Source organism: Excalfactoria chinensis, chromosome 7 (assembly GCF_039878825.1).
Source record: "Excalfactoria chinensis isolate bCotChi1 chromosome 7, bCotChi1.hap2, whole genome shotgun sequence".
NCBI lineage: Eukaryota > Metazoa > Chordata > Aves > Galliformes > Phasianidae > Excalfactoria > Excalfactoria chinensis.
The window spans coordinates 23,827,504-23,853,454 of NC_092831.1; the positions used below are offsets into that span (position 1 = coordinate 23,827,504).

At 42.2% G+C, this 25,951-nt stretch overlaps 1 protein-coding gene across 2 annotated transcripts in view; it reads right to left on the reverse strand.

Annotated features, from left to right (window-relative positions):
* Positions 1 to 25,951, reverse strand: part of PLEKHM3 (pleckstrin homology domain containing M3) — an 87,296-nt gene that overhangs the window by 43,634 nt on the left and 17,711 nt on the right. For both annotated transcript variants that reach the window (XM_072341943.1, XM_072341942.1), the window contains exons 3-5: positions 21,752 to 22,687; positions 9,120 to 9,265; positions 3,497 to 3,690 (exon numbers count right to left, since the gene is read on the reverse strand). In XM_072341943.1, coding sequence (XP_072198044.1) covers positions 3,497 to 3,690; positions 9,120 to 9,265; positions 21,752 to 22,687 — 1,276 coding nt within the window. The remainder of the gene's footprint in view (positions 1 to 3,496; positions 3,691 to 9,119; positions 9,266 to 21,751; positions 22,688 to 25,951) is intronic.

A 25,951-nucleotide genomic window follows, 5' to 3' on the forward strand; every position in this document is an offset into this window, starting at 1 on the left:
GGCTTGTTTCATGGTTTCATCAGCAGGCCAATCTCTGGGGAACACTGTTATATGCACCAGTGGGGGCCTTATTTCTCCTCTCAGCCAACTCTGCTTTTCTTTACTTTTTTTTTTTTTTTTTTTTTTTTTTTTTTTTTTTTTTCCCCTTCCTCCCTTGTAAATATAAAAAGTTTAGAATCTGAAGGAGCAATAAGTGAAAACAAATCACTATAAATGATGAAGACCAATGCTTTACTGTAAGCCTGCTACCTACTTCAAGGATTTCTACTGCTTCTTTTCCTATTTTCCTTCCTTTTTTTCTTCCAGTCTTTCTTAGTCAGTTGCTTCTTCAAAGCCCAGCACTACGTACCCTACCAGATGCCAAGATTCACAAAGTTCCCAAAGTACCTATCTTTGCACACAAGGCATTATAAATAGCATTTCTACATTTAAACTAACTGGATCCTAAGTTAACCTGGTTTATAGCCATCTGGAATTCTTCAGAAAAAAAATGACTTGTAAGCACTGTAAACAGTTTTGTCTTCCCAGAGGACATCAAGAGTTTCCAAATTCATTGCCATCTTCGTTTTGTGATCTGAGTTCAAGAGCAAGGTATAGATTTAGAGATGATGATAATGCAAATAGTATTAATAAAAGAAACCTCAGAGCGATATGCTTTTCCCTAAAAAGGCAGGCTCTATTAGTGTCTCAAAGGCAGCAAGGTGCCAATATAATTAATCAGTCTGTTTTTAGTTCTCCCTAGACAGCAATATTAACAGTTTGTTTCAGTCTGTTTATATGGGCCTGACAGGTCTCCAAGATGCTGTGTTCACTTGCTTTTGATTAATAGTCATAGTCACATACTAGGTGAAGACCAAGCAGAAAAATAATGTTTTCAGAGCCAGATAGATAACTGGATTTTCTCCTCCCTTCATTCATTTCTAACTCGGAAATGGTACTATTTTTAGGAATGCTGTCTCTTCATGTTGTTTCTAAACTCCTTTAAAAAAAAAGCAACAAAAAACAAAAAACTGGCCCACATGATGAATCAAAGGTAAATTTAAGTGACATACTTACTTGTCAGTTGTGCTCTGTAAAGCCATTACATTGATAGTGAGGGTCTGCAGGCTGTGATACTACACATACCAAATAAAGACATAGGGACCAGTTCTTGGCAAGATACCCACTTCTGGGAAAAGGACTTCTCTACCTTTTCCTTTCTGCAAACATCTTTCAGGAGACCTTAAGAATCAACTGAGCACCAAAACTCACTGCAATGGAGATTTCACAACCTGAGGAGAAGCTGAAGTCAAAGGTGCATTTTGTGCTTTTGAAACATTCCTTCAGTGACTCTCACAGTGCTTTTAACAAATCCAACCAGCTTGGAGATGCTTTCTTTGTACAAAATCAGTGCCTTAATGTTCTCACCCTTCCTCAGCTGAGGTTCTCTCCACCATAGAGTTTTAATATGAGACAGTGTGAAAGAACCCATAAATAAGAAAACAAAGCATGTGCTTCATCCTCCCCTCCTACCTTCCTGGATTTCATTCTGATGAACAAGCCGCCAGTAATGACCAGCCAATACAACCACTCAGCTACAGCCACAAAACAGGATGTGATCTATTTGCCTGTGCTGCTGCTTCTCGCTATCTTTTTTTTTTTTTTTCTTTTGCCTAATCAGAGTTGGTATTAAATGCTTACCATAATATTTCTGTGACCCTTTTTTTTTTTTTTTCCTGTTTCCCCCAAGCAAAGATCATGCACAGATTTCTGTGATAATTTTTGTCTGTTCTGTCTTCTCTTTCTTCAGCACTTGCCACCTCTCCTTTTTGAAGGCAAGTTTTTGCTCCCCTCTCACTCCCTGACTCAATTTCTTTATTAACTCTTCATTTCCTGAGATATCTTCCTTATCTCCTCCTTCCCTCAGCTCTGGATCTTCAAATCTCTTTCTCCTGGCTTTCCATCATCCCTTTGTCTCTAGGTCATAGACTTCTCTATTTAGACCTCCTTTGATCTCTCTTCTTTAGCTCTCTTACTTAAGTACCTTCAGCCTCTTCTGCCTCCTCCTGTCCATTTTAATTAGGGCATTCTTTTCTTCAGCATTAATCAGAGGACACAATTTCTTTTCTGCCACTTTTCCTTAACAGCAGCCTTCATGAATCTTCTCCTTTTAGTTTTATTGCAATTGAAGAGGATGGCATAGGAAAATAATCGTAGCTGAAGAGTAAGACAGCTCCGCAAGATAAAACTATAGTCTGAAATAACAGATTAAAAAACATCCTAATTCTTAAAATGCTGTGAGCTGCCCTATAAAATAACGGGGATTGTGCAGTAATACATATACAAACACACTGACAGTCCAGCAGGTCTGATGCAAGAATTAGTAGGGCTCTGTCCAGAAACCTTCTGTTATATCATTCTTCGTGTGGTTACTCAAAGAAACAACATGGTTGTCCACTGAAAGGCAGACTTCACCTCACACTCGCCTGGGATAAAGACACTAGTTTGGTCTCCTCTTCCTCTCAGAGAGTACAGATCCCCACCATCCCTAAAAATTATGCTCAAAACACAGTCACCGATGGCATTTGCTTTCTTGTCCTTTGGAAGTTGATAATTTCAAAGCTGTGGATTTCTTATTTGTGGACTTGTCTCACACTCACAAATATTTAGTGATGTATTTACCACCGAGTCAGCTACATATACCTGTAACCACTTGTCTCACAACACAGCATAGCCTCAGCTATCTCCCAGTCTCTTTAGGAAATCTGGACAGAAGAAGCCCAGTTTTTTTGTTTTGTTTTTCTTTTGAGGTCACCACTGTGTCTTGCAGGTTTTATGAAGATTGTTCATTTTTAGCTTATTTTCTTCAAGGAAAGTTCAGAACAATTAAGCTGAAAAACATTTTCTGCTGTGCCGTGACTATCTATTTTCCACTAAACAAAACACTCTGCAGGGCCAAGAAATGCATAGAAAAGATGGTGACTGAACAAGAGCATGACTACTTTGGTGTTGCATAACTCATGAGTTGAGTCACTCACAGGAGACTGCATCTCCCACTGCATTTTTGTGAAATCATACATATCACAGAGGAGGGCAGAAGAACTCAACCACTGTTTAAACCTGGCTATACTGTGAGCTGGTTCAAACTCCTGACAGCAGCTACCATACTTAGATAACTTGAAAGACATGCTGAGGCAGGAAGCATGACCTGTCATAACTGACTTTAAGATATTCATGCAAAGTCAAGAAGCCTGAGGAGTAGTAAAAGATGCTCACTACGCTGTGTGGCCTCTGGGCTAATAGCAGTTAAGAACTTCGGATACTTAGACACTATAAAAGCTGTTAGAACCATCTTCTTTGGCAGTAGAATATCCCAGCTGCCCAGCAAAGTCATCTGAGCACAACACCTTTCTAAATGGGTAATATCTTTATATCTAGATCACAAGGGGGTAAAATAAAAAAAACAACACAACAAAGAAACTATACTTTCGTGCTACACATTGTCTGTGGATCTTACCTTCTACGTAGATCTTCAGCCACTGCTGCTCTACAGCTGAACAAATAGGCTCGCAGAGATTTTAACTGCTGTCTCAGGCGGACAACAGTTGCCAGAGATTCAACGTGCTTGTACAACATGGGATTTTCCTGCTGAATATCAATCAGTGGCTCCTCATACACATATTCCAGAAACTCTTTGGCTTGCTTTGATACCTGAAAAACACGCAACCAGTTAAGATAAGCTTTCCTCGTTACTCTTTTTAAGCAGATCTTCCCTTCTGCATTTTGTCAGCCATTTTCTGCATCTGAAATATTAGTAGTTATCATCTACAGATGAAAACAGAGCTAAGAGAGAGCCAACTGTCTCTGCTTACAGCCAATTCAAACTTCATCAAGCCCATCAAAGCTGAATGCCTGAGATAATTGCTTACTTGTCCAAAGTACAGCAGTATTTGCAGCCACACATTTTAATTGCAGGATAACACAGCTCACTACATGTACTTTTAGGCTTTGAAACCGTGATCATCAAGTTTCTTCCTTGTTAATATTTTTATGCTTGTTTTCCGCTGGAAAGAAGCAAGTGACTAAGTGCCAAAGCACAAGACTGGAAAAGGAAACACATACACTGCAAATCCAGTCATACTGTGCTGTCCCAAGGATACAGAACTCCAAAATAAAGTTCTACTGCCTTTGCTACATGCTCAGCCAGTGTAGATAAAATAATGTAAAAACTCTGAAGCGCATCTATTAAGTTTGTAAAATTATGGATAAGTACATCTAAATTTTACCCATATTACCCACTGACAATGTTTCATTTGCGAGAAATATTTTGAATGTCATTTTCTTAAGAGTGCTATGTTCTATCTCCACCTCTAAAGAGCTACTGTGACCCTGACAAATTAACAGGGCTTTTGTTCCCACTGGAAAAGATATTCCTGTCTCTGATGTGAGACAGACAAAAAACACTCATGTCTCATTTCTGCATTTTATCACAGTTGGAAAAGAGAAGATGGGGCTATCTGAAATAAGCTGCAAATCACTTAAAACTGTGCTATAGAAATACTGTGTGTTCCACAAATCAATTAGTCCTTGTGGATCTTTAAATCAGTGCTTGTACTGTTGAGTTGAGGGAGGGCTAACTATGATACATTCTGAGAAATTAACAAAAGGAGAAAGGGCACACCACAGCCTCTTGAGATTTAGGTTGTAAGGCAGGAAGCTAGTAAAAGCAATATACCTAGGTCACTTCAAAAGTAGAGCCTCTTATTTATTTCCATGGAAACTACAATAGAAACAAAGACCACAATATCACTACTTCGCAGAGCAAATTCTCAGCTACAAATCACTATATATATATATATTTTTTTTTTATCACAGCCATCACCATCTTTGCCAGCAATGAACAGGAGCCTGTATGCCACCCTTGTAAAAATGTGCACTAGCACAGGTGACCCACAACTTCATAGCTGTATGATGGCATCATTGCTACAGAAATGTTGCCCACCTTTCATCAAATGGAGGTCAGAAGGTATAAAATTCAGAATATATGGTGGGCAAGGTAGGACAGTCCAGCTAACACCAGCAATGCGCTCCACCATCCTTCAGCCTCATATTGGTTCAATAGGTCCTAAAAAACTTGGATAAGGTCTCACTTCTGTTCCTGCGCAAGCATTTGTACAGCTCAGTACACAGCTCCCTGGTTGTAATTTACTGAATCACAAGAATTAGTTGATTGAGACGCTTCCTTTCATGGTGGGACAGATGTGCTTGGCCACCTGCACACAACTTGTCTTGTCTTTCTGGTCACTGTCGCTACTGCTGAAATGGACACCCTACAACCTCACTGTGTTCACATCCACTCTTTGGTCTCCATAAATATTCAGCAAGCATCAATGAATGTCAATGGATGCCATTTTTCCCCATGAAGGAATTCAGTGACACACTTTTGCTTCATACACACTTTCATGTCAGACACCATTCTGTCAGACTGACCCTCTGCCTACAACTGTCACGTGGCAACAACATGTAATGGGATATTGGTGGGAAGGGTCAGTCTCTACAGCCATACCACCAGCATCTGCCTCTGACATTGTATGCTGACATACTAAAATAGGAGGCATTGCTTTCAGTGCAGCCCTTGTATATCCTTACAAAAAGCATCACTCTAAGGAGAACTAGCTTTAAATATAATCTTTTCATAATATGCATTTCATAAATGCATAATTAAGTATAAGAATGTCAAGCACAACGTTACTGCCAAAAACCACAAAGTCAAGGCAGGTAATTTTAAATACGGCAGATTATAACCCCTCAGATTCCCCAGGTCCTGAAGCTATATCAAACAGTTCACTTATTTCCATTAAGCACTCATTTCTTTTTCTTTTTTTTCTTTTTTTTCTTTTTTTTTTTTCTTTCCAAAACAACGCGCACACAAGGAATTGCGCCACCTGAATGGAAGCACAAGTAACATGCTGTGTAAGAAGCAGCACAGGCAACTAGGATTTTACAAGACTCTATAATTACATCAAGTTTTCAAACATTAACATCAGTAATGTTATTAGATGCACTAACCGTGGTGTGCAAAAGAGTCCAAAGTTAAACAACTACTTTCAATCTGCTTTTATAATCATCAAAATATTTGGCTGTAGTATCTCACCTATCCCCTGACAATCACAGTATCTAGTGAAAACATTATTCCTCATCCACCAACAGGAAAATTAAGGTATGGATTCAGTGACACACGAGGAAGCACATGAACACTTGGTAAAGCAAGTAGCACCTTCCACACAGGGGGCAAGGATTTCCTCATCCACCTGTCCTCCTGCCTCAGGAACCAGGGAGAGATGACTGTCCCAGTGTTACACCCATGCCTATGCACACCTTCACCCCTGAACAGGGGAGCTTTCCTGAGACCGCAACTTTAAGAAAAGATTAAGAAAAGCAACACCAGATCCACAATCACTTCTTATTGTACAAACCACAATCCCAGAGGACCAAATATTACTACTGTTCAGTTCTTGTGCTGCACAGCCTGAACACAGCCTTTGAGGGGAGAAAAGTGAGCCTTTATCCTTGCCAACACAATGTACCTGCAGAGCACTGATTACAGGAAAAAAACAGCTGTGCCCAGCATCATCGGCTGACAGGGACATGGTGCTTTCACTCTGCGTGCCTGACACAGGCACACAGGTAAAACATTACCAAGTATAGCAAAGTTATAGGACACTGAAATGCAACCTTATAATGGGAATGGTCAGGCAGTCATAGTATTTCACATTGCTATTGGCCAATATAGTATGTAGTTTTCCAAATTCTTCATTCAGTTTCCTTCCATTTAATAAAATGCTAGACACATTTCAGTCCATGTGCAATACTACATTTTTGTAGTATTTTGTAGCCTGTTTCAGCTCTGACCATCAAATGTGGTGTGTGTGTAATCCACTCACCTCCTATGTGGGGTGTGCTATTAGTCCATTGGGGAATGCAGCACCCACGGCAGCAGCTCTGCTTTCAAACATCTCTGCACTACCTGTGAGGGCCATGGCTCTGCCTTTAGGATAAGCTCTGTTGCTAAGATGCACTTTGGAATGTTGCCACATGGCTTTATATGGGCACAATGGCCAATTATTAGAAGTGAAATGCTGACTAATTAAGTGTTCCTATTTAAAATTGACCCCATAGGAAATTATTACTACCAAGATCACCTCAAGATGGTGGGGCAAGATCTCTGCCATTGCCAAATCAGCACATTTAATCAATACACTGCTAAGGAATCATGCCATTTCATTACCAATATTAAGTGCAGCAGCCAACACTAAATTGCCTTTCAGACCATACAAAAAAAAGGAACATCAAACCTTGCCCCTGAATGGTAGAAGGAGATGTGGATGTGAAAGTGCAGGCAATATGTGGCCTACCTCAGAGAAGCAGTTTAGTCAACATGGGCATAGAGCAAGGACAAAAATAAAAGCATGTTTACACAGAATTGAACAGGAAAAAAGAAAATCCAAGAGGTTTCCCAAAAGTAACAACTACGTGTTAACTTAGTCCTGTACATGCATGGAGCTGAGCTGAGGAGATCCAGCTGGAGATCTCAGCTCAGTTTTGACACTGCTACTGTGGCATATAATGACCCCTTAACCTTCTCTCTATTGCACTTCCCCCCCAATACTTGGAGATGTTATGCTGTCATGTTTACCAAACTAAGCAATGGTTTTCCTTTCTTAAATTCATCTCTGAGTGTTTTGGCACAGAAACTGACAAAGTACAGACCTGCACAGAATTTGGCTGTGGTCTCAAGCCACCTTACGCATGTATAGACAAAATGCAAAACAATTTCTCACTGTAAGAGTTTCTGTATGTTAGATTTTTCAATGAAAACTTAAGCTTGGAAGTCCTATTTTAATTTCTCCCCTCAGCTGCTTACACCTAAACCACTGGAAACATAGCACAGAGTAAAGTATTCACCCCCCAAACTTAGAAACCAAACCAGTTTATTTTCTTGGCAGTATCACTGACACCTTGATATGAAATTTCCTTACTGTACCATCTACCTGTTCCATACGAGGGCTCCCTGTAATGCCCTAGGCCTAGCAAGTTTAGTCCTTTGCAAAGGCACAAAAAAAAAATTAACTTTTAACTATTTATTCCTAGCTTCTAAGAAAGGGAGTGTTTGGGGTTTTTTGTTTCCACATATCAGAGCTCTGAAAAATCTTGCAATTCGTGGTTCAAGACTATCATTTTCCTGATGGCAGGCTCTGGCTACCTTTTAATAATCTTCACTTCTGTCAAATTTTCTTCCTCAAGAGAGCTGCTTTTCCTCTAATAGGGCATTTACTGGTTATTTTTTTCCTTTTCAAATAGCCCATAATAATAATATTCGCAGACACAAAACATCAAACAGCCTCTCCTAACAGTAGCTGCTAGGTTTGAAGTTCTAGTATAATCTGGTTTCCTTATGAGTTCATTGTTGTTTCAGCACATGCCCTGTTACTGCAAAACAACACTGCTAATACGTTTGTTGGCATAACACTTGGAGGCATGTAATCAGTTCCCACTATACAGTAACCAACCACTAAGGCAGCAGCAATAGCACATCACTGAAGTTTTAGAAAAGCAGCTTGTATGGCAAGTAAACAGTAAGAAAATTTTCTCTTTGTGTTATTTTCAAGTGCCCAGTCCAAACAAGAGCCATAGCAATGTTTCGGCACTCTGGAAATGTTTGTGCCATGAGATGGGATATACTGGGCTTCTGCAAGCACCATATTCAGGTTATGCCTGTTTCCAGAAGGCATTTTGACAGTTTTAGTATCCATTGCTAAACATTACCAACCTGTAGCCTCAGTCATTCTGTCTCTTGAACAGCTAGATGAGCAATGATGGAAAAAACACCATCAAGAAGAGGAGTACAGGTGCTCTTTTGGAGAAACACTACAGGCCTAGCTAAGAAAAGTGCAATTAAATTATCTGTCATCTTGAGAGTACATGGACTTGACAGGCTAGGGCTATTCTGGCAAGCGAGTCGAAACAGATATTATCAGCAGAAAATGCCTATAACCCTCAACATGCAGTAAAATGTCTGTGTTTAGATAGAAACAGCAATTCAGTTCACCCACTAGTAAATCAACTTACAGGGAGATTACCTTGTACTTGGAAGTATCCCAGTTATGAACCAGTCGTGCAGGGATGAGGAAGCTGTCATCCACATGGCAGGTACAGCAGTAATACCATCCACTGTAACTACACACCTTGGCTTTGCCATTGGACAAGCCTATGGAGCGCTGACAGCCTGAAGGAGAGAGGAGAAGACTGGGTTTGTACAGTATGCCATAGGTGCAAATTCAGGATACAGTAAGGAAAGCAATTATTCCTTCTTCTGAGGTCATTTAAACGAAAAAGAAACAAAGCCAACCAACCTCCACACAACAGCAGACAAACAAACAAAATCTCCACAATCACTATGCTTTTTTCCTCTGAAACAGAGAAAAAAGTATATCCTTTGTCTGCTGAAAAAAACTCCCACTAACTTGAACGTGTAGGACAGAGTTCAGAAAGCAGTCAAAGAGTCCTTAGCAGTTCTCAAGAAACTAAGGCAGAGGAGCAACTCTGAGATACTAGGCATTTAAGTCAATGCCGTAAAAAAAAAGCAAAGAATCACTGCCCAGTATTTCTCAGTATCACATCTCCACAGTTCTTGAACACTTCCAGAGAGAGTCTCTCCACCACCTCTCTGGTAAGCTTAGTATCAGTATTCTGCAGTACACAAAGAACTTCCCCTTTTGTTTCTAAATTGCCTTAACACACAAATGTGAAGGTTTTAAACAACTGATGAGACACAAAATAACCAACTCTGGAAAATGCTCACAGAAGGTGCTCACACTGTTGCACACAGAATCACAGAATCACAGAATTGTAGGGGTTGGAAGGGACCTCTAGAGATCATCGAGTCCAACCCCCCTGCCAAAGCAGGCTCCCTACACCACGTCGCACAGGTAGGCGTCCAGGCGGGTCTTGAATATCTCCAGAGAAGGAGACTCCACCACCTCCCTGGGCAGCCTGTTCCAGTGCTCCGTCACCCTCACCGTAAAGAAGTTCTTGCGCACATTCGTGCGGAACTTCCTATGCTGAAGTTTCAGCCCATTTCCCCTAGTCCTGTCCCCACGCACTACTGAAAACAGACCAGCCTCGCCACTATGGCTCCCACATTTCAGGTATTTATAAACCTGGATCAAGTCCCCTCTCAGCCTTCTTTTCTCAAGGCTAAACAGACTCAGTTCCCTAAGCCTCTCCTCATAGGGGAGATGCTCCAGACCCTAAAGAGTCCAATGTTTTAAAAAGCACAGCAGAGGTAAATCCCATTCCTCTGTAAAAGAAAGAAAAATGCCATCCACCTCCATTCTGCTCAGGGAGCAAGATGAAGGACAATACAAAAGACAGCATTTCTTTCCCCTTCCCAAGTTAAACAGAAGCAAGTCCTCAGAGAGTGTTTGTGTCAGCAGTATCTCAGTAGAGTCTCTCTCTTAAGTGCCAGCATGGTAAAAAGAAGTGACTAAATCTTCCTCCTTGCAAGTTGCCTCTAGATACTTCTTTTATCATCAAAAAGCACTGAAGCATGAATCTTGATACCTCAACTGACTCCAGCTGTAGCATTCATTACATACAGCAATCCCATCACACTGGGTGAAACTACCTGCTAAATAACATGCTGGATTTTTCTAACTCAATGTGTTTGGACCAGGTGATGCAGAACAAGTGGTACAACTATGACTGAATGAGACTGATGTCTCCTAGCTCAATACCATTAAAACCTCTATAAATGTTCCTCACTAGCCAACATTTACTTTCTAGAGAACAAGGATGGGACAGGACACCCTGCCACTCCATAAGCTGTTGTCTTAGCAATCTAGCTCCCATTAGTTAGACTGAAGGGAACAATATGCTGAACTCCAATTTCTTAGATTTGAATTGTCACCGTCCCAAGCTAAAATATCTGTAGATGAGAAGGTACTATTTAGACATTCTTTCCCACCACTTCCTAGAGCCAGAAACTTGTTCCAGTCTACGAAGAGAGCTTCCTTGGGAGATGAACGAAAGCAGAGAAGTACATTCTCCTCCTGCTCACAAAGGACCACATCCAGCCCAGAAGAACGAAAGGACTCTGCAGTAAAAAGGCTCTTGATAAGCAAACCTTAATGCTTCTGGGTTTCTACCGAAACAGACAATTCTCCTTTTTTCCAGTACTTCTCTGCACCCGTGATTGTTTCCTTGTTTCTCAGAGACGTATTTTTACGCAGAGTATTTCCCTGTCTTCCTCATACCCTCAAGTCAACCATGTTCTGCAAAAGCTACACAACAAATGTGAGGCTTGGCTATTTTTTATGAGAATGCAGCACTGGCACCTGCCTTACATTTTCCCTTAGCTTACAAGCTCAGCTGCTGGAAAATCACCATCCTTACTATTCTTATCTGTTGTGATTCATAATGATGGCTATTTCTACAATCCTTTCAAATCAAGTTATCAAAGCACTGATTTTCTTTGATGTTATGCAGTTCAAAGTAATGTAGAGTGTGACAAACAGATTTCTATAGCATAGACCATTTATGCTACTTTGTTTTTTTAAGATGAGGGAAAAAACAGAGCAAGAGGAAGAGGGGGGGATAAAAAAAGGACAAAAGAATAGCAGAGGGCTTAATGCCCTTGCAAATTCTGCACCTAGCCATTCAGGTACCTCAACTTGTCATCATGTTTACCAAAAGCAAAGCTAGTAAAGATTCTTGGGCTTAAACTCTTCAGTATCCTTCCCCACAAGATGGTCGGATGTAGCCAACCATCTCACAGACCGGTATCACAAGTCAGCAAACAGGTTTACCTGAGGAGAAGGGACCATTTACATTTGCAGAAAAAAAATGCTTGCCTACAAAAAGAGAAAACAGTTTCCACACGTTGGGGAACAAAGCAGCACTACTTTCACCAATTCCCTCTCAAATTATTCCTAATACTTATACAGAATGCTATCTGTGAAACTTCTGTACAAGTCTTACAAATCCTGAGCAAAGAATAAGAAGAATACTCCAACATTCATTATTATCCCCAAAATCATCCCTACCTGATGGATGTTACAGAGCAAGCTCCAAATAGGAGAAACATGGCTGTCATATGCTGTTAGCAAAGTGAGGTAAGGAATGATCCTAAACCTTTCATCACCGAAAATATGACAAAACTACACTAGAATCAAGCAGAGAAAAGAGGGGTTAGAAAAAACAGCAGCAAGAAAGTGGTGCTGGGCAGAGATGAATCTCTCTCACTGTGAGCAGGGTAGAAGTATCAACATGAAGAAGCTTATCTCCAAATGCTAAGACTTTAGGAGGAAAGAATTACAAGAAGAAAAGGTTAAAAAAACAAAAGAAGTTATCACCGATCTCTGTCCTTGACATAAGGTGGTGGTGAGAGGTATAGCATGGAAGACAAAGACACCACAATACACCTCCCATTCTGCAAAGTGTAGAAAACACCACTTCTGTCACATTTAGGGTATCATAAATCTCTTACAGTCATAGCTGATACGCACAGCTATTCTTTATGCAGATACCTTGTTCTTCAGCCATTTAGCAAGGAAATACTGGAGCAAGCTACTGCAGGAAACAAGGAAAGAGGAAGACCAAACTCAAAATAAGCACATAACTGTTTTCATTATTCAATAAAGTTATTTACTCAGTATCAGGAAAAAGCAGCTCCCTTGTGATTGTGTACCATAATTAAATCTGTGACAGATTAGCTTAGAAGCTAATTCATTTAGAAACAACATACAATATGAAGAAGAAAAATGACCCACAAACTTCAAAAGGCTTTTAGCTTGATATAGCCATTAAACAGACTAAGCAGAAAGTGCACAGCAACAAATTTTCAGTGTTAGATCAGACACAAAACACTGTTCTAGTTTCTCAGCAAAAACAGGGAAAGTGAGAATTACATGTCAGCTGCTGACCTTACGTTTCTGTGCATCTTCACCAGTTCATTCTGCTGTGGAAAAACTCAAACTCATCAGGAAGACAGACTAACAATCCAGCTCTTCATTCTTGAGTTATAATCTACATCAGTTTCTCCAGAAATTAGGAAGAGTTTCTAAGTCCCCAGTTTTGTTGTTTAGTTTTTAACAGACTCCAAAGAATGAACCAACCCTCCTGTACCTATGGAAACCCCAACCACTGGCTGGAGCCTTGAATTAAGGCTTAAATTAACAGCTTTCCCATCCTGACTAGTGCCAATAAAGATGAAACACACAGGCCAAGATAACTTGGCCACCCACCCCAGGCAGGCTTGCTGGTTGCAGACCCCAGCCTATGCTGGGCAGAAGGGTCACAAAGCACCTATCCCTTCCTGCTGCAGACAGCTCATGTACACACAGCAGCTCCCCAAGGCAGACAAGATGAGTCATCCTTTAAGCACCCAGGCTTTCTTCCAGTCAGCAAAGCTTGGCTTAATGTAGGCATCCAATATTTAGACTGTCAGAGCTACGTGTAGTAAACAACATCCTTTATGTCAGTCATACTGAGCACACAGATCTACCACTCTCTCCAAGAAGATCAACAATGAAAAAATAACCACGAGTGGAAAAAAGCCAGGTGACAGCACATATAGACTTCATCAATACATTAGGAGCAAAAAAATACATAAAAATACTAGCTGTGCATCAAGTGGCTGCAATAAACTTTACCTTTGGAAACTGACTTTTTATTTGTTTGGATTTGTCCAATTTTATCAGAACATAGGCTCTTTAACCCTTAGGGTCAAGTGCTGAGAAGGGCCAAGGCACCATCATTTTTCAAAGAACTTGCTCCAAGGGAATTAAAAACAGCAACAAAGACATGCTTCATGAGCAATTATGGTTTGTGAATCCTTTAACAGATGGCCAGTCTGCATTCTCCCCAGTGCTTCGAAAAATTCCTTTATTCTCATGTGCAAGACCAAAGCACTGATGAAGAACTCATTTGCTGTTCTTTCCCCATGGCCTTACCTTGCAGTGCTATTCTCTCCAATATGTGGCACTTTGCTGAGATTCTGAAGCACTCCAAAACAGAAATGCATAGGATTTCCCAGGGAACGACTTAGTGGCAGACACTGGTAGTTCAACAGCTCCTTAGACAGGGGTAGGGATTGAATGCTTACTCTGGGCCAGCTCTTGGTAGTCCACAAGCCACGAGTAAACTGAGGATTTAAGGTAATTAGTATTCCCAATCCTACAAATGATAACACTCATAGTTGGTTTTATGCACTGGCAAGGCAGCTGAGAATACAGCCAAGAGCAGGTGAGATGCCTGTAAGATCAGAGCAGATGCTGGTGCCAGTGTCCACAACTGTGGCCAGGTCATTTCACACACAGCCTCTACTTAGTGCTGTTTTAATTCCTGCTCTGCAATTAGTTTGAACACCACTTTATTCTGCACTGTTCACTCATTTATCTACACTGAAGGCTCCCCAGTTTGCTGAGCTCCATTTACTTGATAAAGTGGCTATTAACATATGTTGAAGTAATCAGCCATTTCCATTCAAATACACAGCTGGTTTTGTATCTCCTTCTAACATGAGGAGCAACTGTGCATTAAATGTTCTTATACATTCTTCAGCAATGTTAGCTGAATTTCTTCTTGGTTGCACATCACTACCACAGTGCTACCTTGGGCATATGTACTGCTCAGATTTACACAGCACAGGGATGCATTAGCCCATCAGTGTTCTCAGAATCACAGAATCACAGAATTGTAGGGGTTGGAAGGGACCTCTAGAGATCATCGAGTCCAACCCCCCTGCCAAAGCAGGCTCCCTACACCACATTGCACAGGTAGGCGTCCAGGCGGGTCTTGAATATCTCCAGAGAAGGAGACTCCACCACCTCCCTGGGCAGCCTGTTCCAGTGCTCCGTCACCCTCACTGTAAAGAAGTTCTTGCGCACATTTGTGCGGAACTTCCTATGCTGAAGTTTCAGCCCATTTCCCCTAGTCCTGTCCCCATGCAATACTGAAAACAGACCAGCCTCGCCACTACGGCTCCCACATTTCAGGTATTTATAAACCTGGATCAAGTCCCCTCTCAGCCTTCTTTTCTCAAGGCTAAGAAGGCTGAGAGGGTTGCAGAAGGACAGGCAAAGAACCTGAAACCCTCCCAGCAGCTAGCATATGGTTCATCTTCTAGCCTCTCTTACATTTCTTCTGTTCTCATACAAACATAGCACTTCTGCCAATAATACACTGCACTGAAGTGAGCTGACGTGCTTGATTTAAAAGATGCTAACCCAGACAATGAAATAGTTTCTTGTGATGTGATCCCTACACTCCAGAGAGGTTTTTGGGGACCTCAGAGTTTTCAAGGCTGAAAACCATTTTTCCAGGTGTAGCTTTCTCTATCCTGACATAGACGAGACTTGGACGTTTAGACTTCCTGGTCTTGATAATTCTTTGGTTCAAACTTTGTTAATTAATTCACCAAGACATACACCTGGAATGGCTTCACTAGACAAATGGACTAAGAAAAAAAATAGTCAAAAGTTCCTTGGGGCCAGCAGAATTAATTCTTAGGATTCAAAAGCCTGGAGGAAATAAGGCATTGCTAAGGAGAAGAATAGAGCCTATGCTAAGAGTAGACATGCTCACTCAGCAAAACTGAGCTCATTCTCCCAGCACCACCACGGATAACAAAAGCACCACATTTTAGATTGGAGGGAAAACAACAACAACACTGCAATAACAACTCACTAAAAACCTGAAGAGTTGCTCGTGTAAAGATTAGAATAGGGTGACCTATCCCAGCACAGGGAGCAAAGGTACACTTTAAACTCTCCAGGGGAAATACATAGACCTGTGTACCAGCTGTTCTGCCTCCAGGGCTGATGCAAAGTAGTAAAATAGCAGCAGAAGACTGCAAAGAGAATGTAGGGGTACAGGACAGGCACTGAACTGGCCAGGTACTCAACAGAGCTGCCTTTCTAGGCAGAAGCAGGCCAATCTCAAACAAAATCCAGTGAAGGAGAAAACATTGCTCTGCAAAGGCACCAAACAAATGGCAGGTAGGTAAACGACCCAACTGCAATGAGATTACAGAGCTAATGCTTTCATTGCCATTTCCCCACAGTCAAGCTCTCTTAAAACTGAAAAGCTCATTTACTTTTCTTCTGAAAATGCAATGTCTTATGTGAACATAACTGATCACTGATAAGAGATTTAATCAATTCAAGCAAATAAAACGGACACCGCGCAATGTCTTCCAATGCCAACCAAATGAGCTGTGACATGATCAAAGACCCTGTGGACCATGTAACCCCATGTTTTGAAACATCCCGGTGCGTACCAGATGAAGCACTGCCTGCTCAACTAATTCAAGTTACCCTGGCATAGAATCCTCTTCTCCACAGCTTCTAACAAGTTAGTAGCTTAATTTAGGCACAGCGTACTTTTCAAATATTACTTTTACCACTGACGAGGTCTTTTTGCTCAACTGGCTCTGGCTAAGATTTCTGATGTACCACCATTATCAACAGAAATTTTACTTCTTAATCAATATAAACATGGCCTGGAAGTTACATACAGGACCAAAAGGCTGTTCTAAAGATAATGAAGTAATAAAACCTTTACAATGCAAAACACATTCTTACTGGACATTCTGAAGTTTCAAATACAGGTAAGAGGAAGAGCTGCTGACATCTTGGAACAAGGAGGTCAAATGAAAAGAAAACAAGCATAAAGTACAGTACTTAGAAAGCACGATCCTCTAAGTTCTGGACAACTATTTTTGGGAACTAAAAGAGTGACAAGAAGTCTGACAGCTTTCCAGAGGGCTTTCTTGTATTTTATTTTTGTGCTATGTTTGCTAAGATGTCCCTTGCTATTTGTATTTCTGTTACTCACTGCTATCAAATAGGTGATGAGTGTGATAACAGTTCACTAAGTACTAGCTAAATTAAAAGGAGCATCCTTGCCTTTCAATGACCTGGCTTTTTAGAAAGTTTAACTATGTCAGCATGGCATCCAGCTAATCTATTTTATTTTTAATTATACTTACTGCCTTGCAATCTAGTAGGAACACACTATTTTTGACTGAGTCAACTTCTACTAGAGTTTGAGCTGGTTTTAGACCAAGAAAGGGAGCAAGAGCAGAGGCTACACAACGTAGGCACATTGAACTGGGCTCTCCCCATCTACAAACAGGATCACAGCACTAGATGCAGAATACCTCCTTGACAGCCAGCAGCTTTCCACCTGCTGCTCGATTTGACAGGTACAAGCTCAGGAAATAGCCCATTTACTAACACTGGCTACTCTGCTCCCAGCTATCAGCTCAGCCAACCAAGTCAGAGGTGCCATAATAGCAATATTTTTTTCTCTGACAAGTGACAAGTCAAAGAGGAAGCAGAGAAGAAAAGACAGAAGGTACTCCAAAACAGGTGTGAGGAAAGCCACATAGAGAAACAAAAGGCTGTAGAGTACATTTTGCAGAAAGCAGAAACTCCCACATCCATTAGGACTTGTTGTCAAAGCAACAAGTGCTCCTGGCAGACTGAACACTGGGAAAAAAATGTTTGTTTTAATGGAAGGATAGGGAGAAAAAAAAAATAAAATGTGAAAAGAAACATTTAAAGAATAGAAGCCATGCAAAAAACAGGAGTCGGGTTTGCCACCTTCCTCATCTACAGAAAAGTAAAGGCACAAGCCAAGGGAATAGCAAATGACGAGGGCTGCTGGGCAATTCTGCTCCTGACAGACTTCCAGAAGGGGTTCTCCAGGTCAGACAGCTAACTGCTCTTCCCCAGGAGCCCATGAATAACCTAACAGGGAGAAAGGAATGTCATTGGAGTGCACGCAAATGGCTACCACCACTGGTAAGATGCTGTACCTGCCAAGCATGTTCTGATGGAAGCCACAAGCGTGTTCTGATGGAAGCCATTTGTCATATGAACAGTTTAGAACTGCTCTTGAATCCAGGTAAAATAAATAAGTAAAAAACAACAATAACAAAAACCTAATTGATCACTGTAATGTCTCATTAATTTTATTTTAAAATAATAATAATAATAAAAAAATCAAGTCATAAAACCTAATGTTTACAAGCTTGCACTTGCAACCAGCTTTCACTTCGTATCCCTTTGAGGACAAGAGGTTTCACCTGAAACACCACTATAGCTCAGAGCCCCAGATGCTACCCATGGGAACACTGGTACACCCTATGCAATAGCAACACAACAGGAGCAAACTTGCAGCTATATGAATACATGAAGGACAGAGGAGGGTGCTATTCTAGTGCCAGTAGTTTCTAGCTCATTCAGCTTTCTAAATGCGTTGCCATTCAAAGTCAGAAATACAACTAGTGGCAGCAAAGGAAAAAGAGATTATAAAAGCATTCCTCTCCACATTATCAACAGCCTGATACGGCATTATTTCTTGTAATTTCAAATGATGAGCTGCCTTCCACAACAGAAAGCTACATGATTTTGTATCTGCTGACCAAGAAAAAGACTTTTTTTTTCTCCTTTTGACTCCAGTGTATTAACAGTTTGTCCCCCTGCCCCATGACTACATCTGACACTACCATCCTGGCTTATATCATGAGCTGGAAAGTGCCAGTCAGACTCAGAGATAAACTTGTCAATAGAGAAGTGCAGACATTCTTCCCTACCTGCTTGTGAACGTCAGCAGTTAGTCTGGGAACAGTCCCTTGAAAAGCCTTTACTAAAGGAGAAAGGAAAAGGGAGATACAGAGGGCAATTCAAACAAACAAACAAACAAACAAAAACCTTAAAAAAAAAAAAAAAAGCCAACAAAACCACAACGGGGAGGAGAACTTCACAAAGACTGTAAAGAGGGGGGAAAAGAAACCCACAAAAACACAACCTCTCCCCCATCAGGTCCCCCCAACAACCTTCTTTATCAGCGGTTCATTGTCAATCAATTAGCCAAGGCAGCGGGGGTCTGTAAGAAGGGGGGTAGCCTGAGAGACAATGGTCTGCCCTGTTGTATTACTATTTAATCACTTTTCCTAAATAAATAAAGCAGCCCTGAGGTGCTGTCATGTCAAGGGAATTTATAACAAAAAAAAACCAAAACCCAAAAACCTTCATTTTTCATTGGTCATTACTTTTCCTTCCCTCCCACCCCCGCAGGACTAGAGAGGGTTATTACTGTAGCCTTAAGTTCCATCTTTGTGTTGCTTGCCTTTGATTCCCACTCGGACCTTGCCACTTTCTGGCACTAATTTGTCAGGCCGAACAAAGGAGGGATTTGTACCTCCTGTAAGGTCTCAATTAGGAAAGGCTTCTGCTGCATTATGCGCCATTGGGACAGGACACAAAGACGGTAATTACAGGAATTTGCACTAAATGGCTGAAGAATTCACAGCAAAACTTTTCTTTCTCCCCCTCCTCATCCTTTTCCAAGCTTACCCCTCCCTGCAGCCCCGGGGAAAACTGCTCTCAATGCCTGCAAAATGTAATTACCAACAGCAGGCCCCTTACTTAAAACAGCAGCCCACGTAGGGAACAACACAAACTGCCTGCAGGAAGCAAGGTATAAGGGGGGAGCCTTAGAGTCTCCAAAGTCTCCTCAGCACAACTTTTCTGAGCCAGACAAGATTTCTCAGTTTCTCTCAGATGTAATTAAAATCATTCGTTTCTTTGTGCTGTGTTAACAGCCAGAAGTACCAGCTGACTTCTACAAATCAGCTCGGAGGGTCTCGGGGCAATTGGTCAAGGGTATGCTACCACAGGAAACACTACGTATCCCCCATCCTTGGGTACAGGTAGTCCCAGTGGCATCATCCAAAATCGGAGAGGTGGCATGCTTCTTACAGGCTCTTCACAACTCAAATTTCTCTCAGCAAGAGAGAACTGAGCTTTTGTTCAGAGCTGCGGACTGAAAGGAGCCCACAGCAGCACTGGGAAAATCTCACACCTATCAGGAAAAGACACAACCTGCCTGGCACTGTCAGAATACTTCATTTGTGAGGAACACAAATGAGTTCAGACTACGTATCCCATGTTTGGCAGAGGAAATCCACTCTTTCCTAGTAAAGAATCTCTTCCCACATGACACAACACTAAAATCTATCTCACACTGCAGACACACATATTGTTGCCATTACAGAACCTGTTCCTGCTGGAAACACCACCTTGAAATTCTCCTGGGCCTTAGTCAGAGCATGAAGCAAAATTAGAAAATATTCCTCCATCAAGCTTGAAATGAAAAGAAATAAGAAGAAAGAAATAGAGCTTGAATACAATGTGGGGTGTTACCTTAAAATGAGACATATAATTCTTCTGACTTCTTGACTTTCACAAGGGCTGTCTTTTAGGTACCACACCAGGTTGACTCCATGTTGGGGTTACCTGTTTGACTATGCCCAGAGTCTCCTGCCAACTTTTATTCTCACAACTGTTCTTCAAGGTAAGACATCTTTTGTTGCCCCTGTTTTAGTGGCAGCAGATATTTGCTTACACTCCTAGGTACCTGATGGCACACAGTTAATCAGAGTTGTTGTGATACTCAGGCACGTTCAATTGAGTTTGGCACATAATTAGTCCCAGAAAAAACAAGACGTGAAGTTAGAGTTCATAGCCAAGAACAGGACTGAATTCAAGCAGAAGCCCCAACAACATGACCAAACTGATAACTGCCATGAGGCAAACCTCTACGATACTCCAGCAACCAAAGAAGTGTCATGCACCGTGGAGAGGTGAGCAGGAGGCATATGTGCAAGTGTTCACCACAGAGATGAAGGCAGCCTCACCGACACCCAGCTCTGCAGGCAACACATGTTTCTGGGGGCTCAGGGGTCTCCTCCAGCAGGACTTCAGACAAGCCATCTGGCACTGCACAGACCCCAAAAAGCCAGGTGTGGTTCTAGAGCAACAGGAGAACCTCAAACCAGACATATCCCCATCCCAGGGGGATGCAGGACCCTAGCAGCTTCCACAACAAAAGATGAAAACCCACTGAAAAGCTGCTACTGATGCAGCAGGCAATTTTAAGTGAACGTAACTAAAGCCAGCCCATGGAGCACAGTTTTGGCACAAGGTTCCAAAATGGCTCCACAGTGCACTCATATGGGTCCCCTCTATTTTCACCTCATTCTAAATCAGGATAAAAATCACACTCCTGCCTGGAACTAGAGTCACACTTGAAATGAACTGAGATTCACAATTAGATGCAGATCCTGAAGGTCATGTTTTCATTTCTGCTTCAAGGGAAGTGAAGAACAGATAAGCTCATGCTAGAATCTCAGTGCTAGAACATGTGCCACCAAATGATGGTATGTCAGGGAAATATACACATGGCTTTAAGGAGTCTACTCAGAAAGCTCAACACTGAAAATGAGTTCCAAAAACAACTTTGAGGAGACTTCTTAATAAAAAACACAAGTCCTTGATGTTGGAAACCAGCATTGTAACCGGAATTCAGGTCCTTTTGATTCTGGACTACCTGTGCACTGTCCTTTGAAAACAACTCATCTGCCCAATAAGGAAGCCTTGCCCATGTAGTGTGTGCTGTGTGTGCACAATCTTAACGTATGAGAACTGTGTATCAAATGCTGGAGAGTCCCTGCATATATTTTAAGTTTTTCTCCACATTTTAGAGAACAAAGAAAGATTAATACACCAAAGTGCCTATGACAGTAGTGAGAGGTAGAGAACTGTATACTGCTAAAACAAATGTAAGCTCTTCCAGGTGATTTTCCATTTGTTTGCTTTTGCAGAGGAGGAATGGGTGCAGAAACTGCTGTCTAATTGCCTACCTGCGCACTTGAAGCTCTGAACTGTGAGCCCTCTCTCTAGAGACAGTGTGGTCAGGATGCTGAGGAAGCTGGTTGTCACAGACTGGCGCTTGCTCTTCCTCAAATCATTTCCAAAGGGTCGATCTCCAGGTTTGTTCCGAAGCGTGACCTGTGGGTTCTGACCTAGACTTCTAGTAGCATTGGCTGCTGTCTTCAGTGCTTCCATCCACTCCTGAGCCCTCTGACGGGTCTCTGCACGCAGACGGAGGACATCTTGAGGAAAAATGACCTGAAAGCAAGAGTCACAGCCATCTTGGGTATCAGTCTGAACCGACAGGCAAACGTCAACATTGTAGCTCAGTAGAGGGTCTTCATCAAGCCTACCAGGTTGGAATGCCATTAGATAAGACCTATTTAAGACAAAAGTAAACGCCTTCCAGTTATTCTGGATAGTTAACCTATATAGAGTCCCCGATTTGATAATATTTTGGCATTCTTTAGTATTTTCCGTCAAATTCATAGACAGCAAAAGTTCCATAGGCTTCTCTACCAATCCATTCGTTTGAGAAAGGTCACTGCTATTGTCAGGCTCTGGCGCATTCTCCACTTGCTCTGGCTGTCTTGTCAAAGTAGGCACAGAAGCACGCATCACTTCCCAGAGCTTCCGCCCCCAGTCCAAAGCCTCCCATGATGACTCTGCCTTCAGCTGCAGCTGAGAGTTGTCCGACAGGATGGCCTCCACCACCTTGGCTTCAACGTTACCTGTAACAGTGACTCTTTGAAAATGCATGAGCGGATACGTGGTGGGAAGAGTCTGGTTGCCACTGCTGTCCAGGCAATATAGGTACAGTTTGTATGGGGAGAGCTCAGCATAACAGGTTTGCCAGTAGCTGTCATTGTCTCTTCTAATTTCTAAGTATCCCTTCTTCAGAATATTTGGGAACGTTGGCTTGTGTTCTAGAAGAAACAAAATGAGAACATAAATTCATTTTAAACATCTCACTTTGCTCAGTCATGCTGGCTTACACTTTTCTACTGATCATACAAGATGTATTTGGAGGCTAAGACCATGGAAACAGTCATTATCCAATACGGTATGATTATAACACAATCACTGACTATCAAAAAACATAGCACTGCTTACTCAGAGATGCCAAGCACTTTACAGAGAGGGCGGCAGGGAAACAGGCATAAAGGTCATTTTTCAGCAATAATCCAGTAGAAGTGGCAGAGCAACAAAAGAGTGCAAGCCTCCCAGAATCGAGTCCAGAAGAGTTATAAGGTGAACATACAAGTGGCAGCACACAGATGCTAAGCACAGAGAAGTGATGATATCTCCTGGACATCTCTCACAGTGAATCTGTCACTACATTTGATATTTGGCCCACCAAATTCATGTGATAGACCTGGGTTGAACCCAGGTGTGCTCTCACTTCCTCCCTGAAGAGAACAGAGGGGTGAAAAAGAGGAAAAAGCTCGTGAGCCATGAAGGCAAAGAGATCACTTACCATTTACCATCACCAGCAGCTACCGCTTGGCCCACTGAACCTAGTTTAATTTATAGCAAACTAAAACTCATTTGGGCAGAAAAAAATATACATAAATAAATAAAAAGGAAGACAAAATAGCACCTTGCTACCCACCTTAACGGCCTCATTCCCAGAGGACAAACTTGCCCCAGCGAGGGCCCTCCGTGGACTGCAGTACCCCGCAGCCCTCCCCTCGCCCTCGCGGAGGGGCGCAGCTGCACGACCGTTAGAACCGTTAGCGCCCAGCAGGGGGCAGCACCGCACCTGCAGCTGCGCCAGACGAGCCGGCAGGTGCGAGCGCTCCCTCCTCTCGTGCTGGACGTGCCCATCTTCGCTGGTCCCGGGATAAAGCCGGTGGAGTTCACCGTGACTCTCTAATGGCGACATAACATCTGGCACGGCACAAAGCAGCCCTGAGGAGCGAGGCGTTGCTCTGTTGGACTCCACCCTCCCTGTGATGGGTTTTGGTCCAGGAACCGCGGTAACACAGTTGCTCTTTGACCAGCAGTTGCTGCCCTCAGCCCCACAGCCTTTCAGAAGGATGGGGTAGGCAGCTGGAGGCAGGAAACATTTCCAGCATCACCACTGGACCAGCTACCTCTCAGGGTCAAACATGAGCACATGTGAGCATGCCTAGGATGTATACAAACGTAAGACAGGCAATAAAGAGTGAGGAAAGGATGCTACCTCCCATCCAGGCAAACAAAAGGGATGCTTAAGTTTTGGTTGGCCTCAGCTTCCCCATGTAGCCCATATACACAGAATGGAGACTGCACTTAACAACACGTGCATAAAGCACTCTTGAATTTACCTAGAAAGGTTTTCTGTATATACAACAAAAATCATAGCAATTTAAAAATCATTGTTTAGGCACCAGGTATGGAAAGGCTGAAAATAAATAAATATAACTGTATATTGCAGACAAATGTGCTACTCCAGAATACTTCATCTAATTATGAAAACTGAAAGTCCAACCTAAAACCTAAAATGGTAGAGAAAAAGCATGCTTTCATAATCCCAAACGGATACACGCGTGCACATATACACACTAAAAGAGAACCAATTTCGTTCACCATCCATCTCTGGCCCTGACATTCATTAGTATTTCTGTGCTAACTCAAAAGCCATTAATTTATCTGAAAACCACACTAATCCCTTTGTAGTGCAGATAATGGGCATCCATTCTAGAGTCATCTTCCCTTTCTATTAATCCAATCAGGGAGGCAGCCGCTTCTGCAGCTCCAACTGCAATCTCTCTCGCTTCCATCAAGTACAGATGACAGTTCAAGCTTCTCCATAATAAGACGACTCATAACCTTCCCCCAGCCACCCCTCCTTCATCTGCACACAGGTTTGCTCGTCTTTTGTTGAGTTACTGAAAGGCTCTCTCTCCTCTGCTTTTCGCAGAGGCACCCCCTTCTCCCTTCTTCACCCCACTCCTTCCCTCAAGCTCAGCTCCACCCTCTAAACGAGATGAAATCAGCAGCCAACTTGATTATCATTCAAATGTCTCATTTTGTTTAGGTCAGGGCAGTAGATGCTGGCAGAGACATGCTGAATCCACACACACACACACACACCCCTTACGGCCCCCCCAGTTCCCAGTGGATCTCCTCCATGTGCAGTGTGCCAGACAGCGCTTTTCCACTCAGAGAGCAAATGCTCCCACCTCTATCGTCCACCTTCAACACAGAAACTGAACCTCTGCATCTCTTCCTCCTTACAGACACATGGAGAGTAAACCTGCCTGGATTCTCTGGTGCTCAGAGACAAGCACAAGTCACAGAGCTTTCATCAACAGTCCTCGTCTCAAATTCTCATAGAACTCAGCAGATGCCTTTCTGACCTGAAATGCTCTATCAGGATGGATTGTTGTCTCACAAGGCTCCTGAGTTGTGAGAGATGGCACTGCCAGACATGTGGTCAAACAGTACAGCTGCAGAAACCTATGCAAGTCACCTTAAATACAAAAACAGTTTTTCTCCAACAGTTTCCCAATTTAAGTACAGTTTTGGCATGGCAGTCTCAACCAGAGACACGAGCTAAGAAATGCCTCTGGGTTCTCCTCCCAGCTCTGCCACTAACTCTGTAAGTCAAGTTGGCCAACTCATTTACTTGTACTTCTGGTTAAGCTCCATTCTGCACACTGTTTTCTGTCCACTCTCCTGTAAGCCTTATGTTTTTGATAACACTGTTCTCCAAGCTCTTGGGAAGCCCTCTGATAGAACACCCTCAAACTGCTGCTGCCAAAATAAATTAGGCACATATACTCCTCCTTAACAGGACCAGTGACTTGCTTGGGGCTTGCAGGATTAGGAACTGTCTGTGATGTCCACTGCTCTCCCACTTAAAACCACCATCATTTCTTCCCATCCATTTTCCATCTGGCTCTGCAGACGTATCTTTTGCAGGCAAAAGAAGTGAGAAAATCAAATGAAGATGCATTTGCTGATCCTTGTATAAATTCACTCAATTCTACTTCAAAAAGAAGGAAGAAAGAGTACAAAACAACTGACAAAGCTATGAAAACAGAGTCATTGGTTTACATTAGCAGATTGCTAACACCACTAAGGGAAAAGTCTTACGTCCTATAATAGCAACTAACATGAAAATTCAGTTATGAAAGTCATCACAACATCACTGGAAGCAATCAGCACTGCCCCGGGAGATGAAAAACTCTATTAAGCTTTAT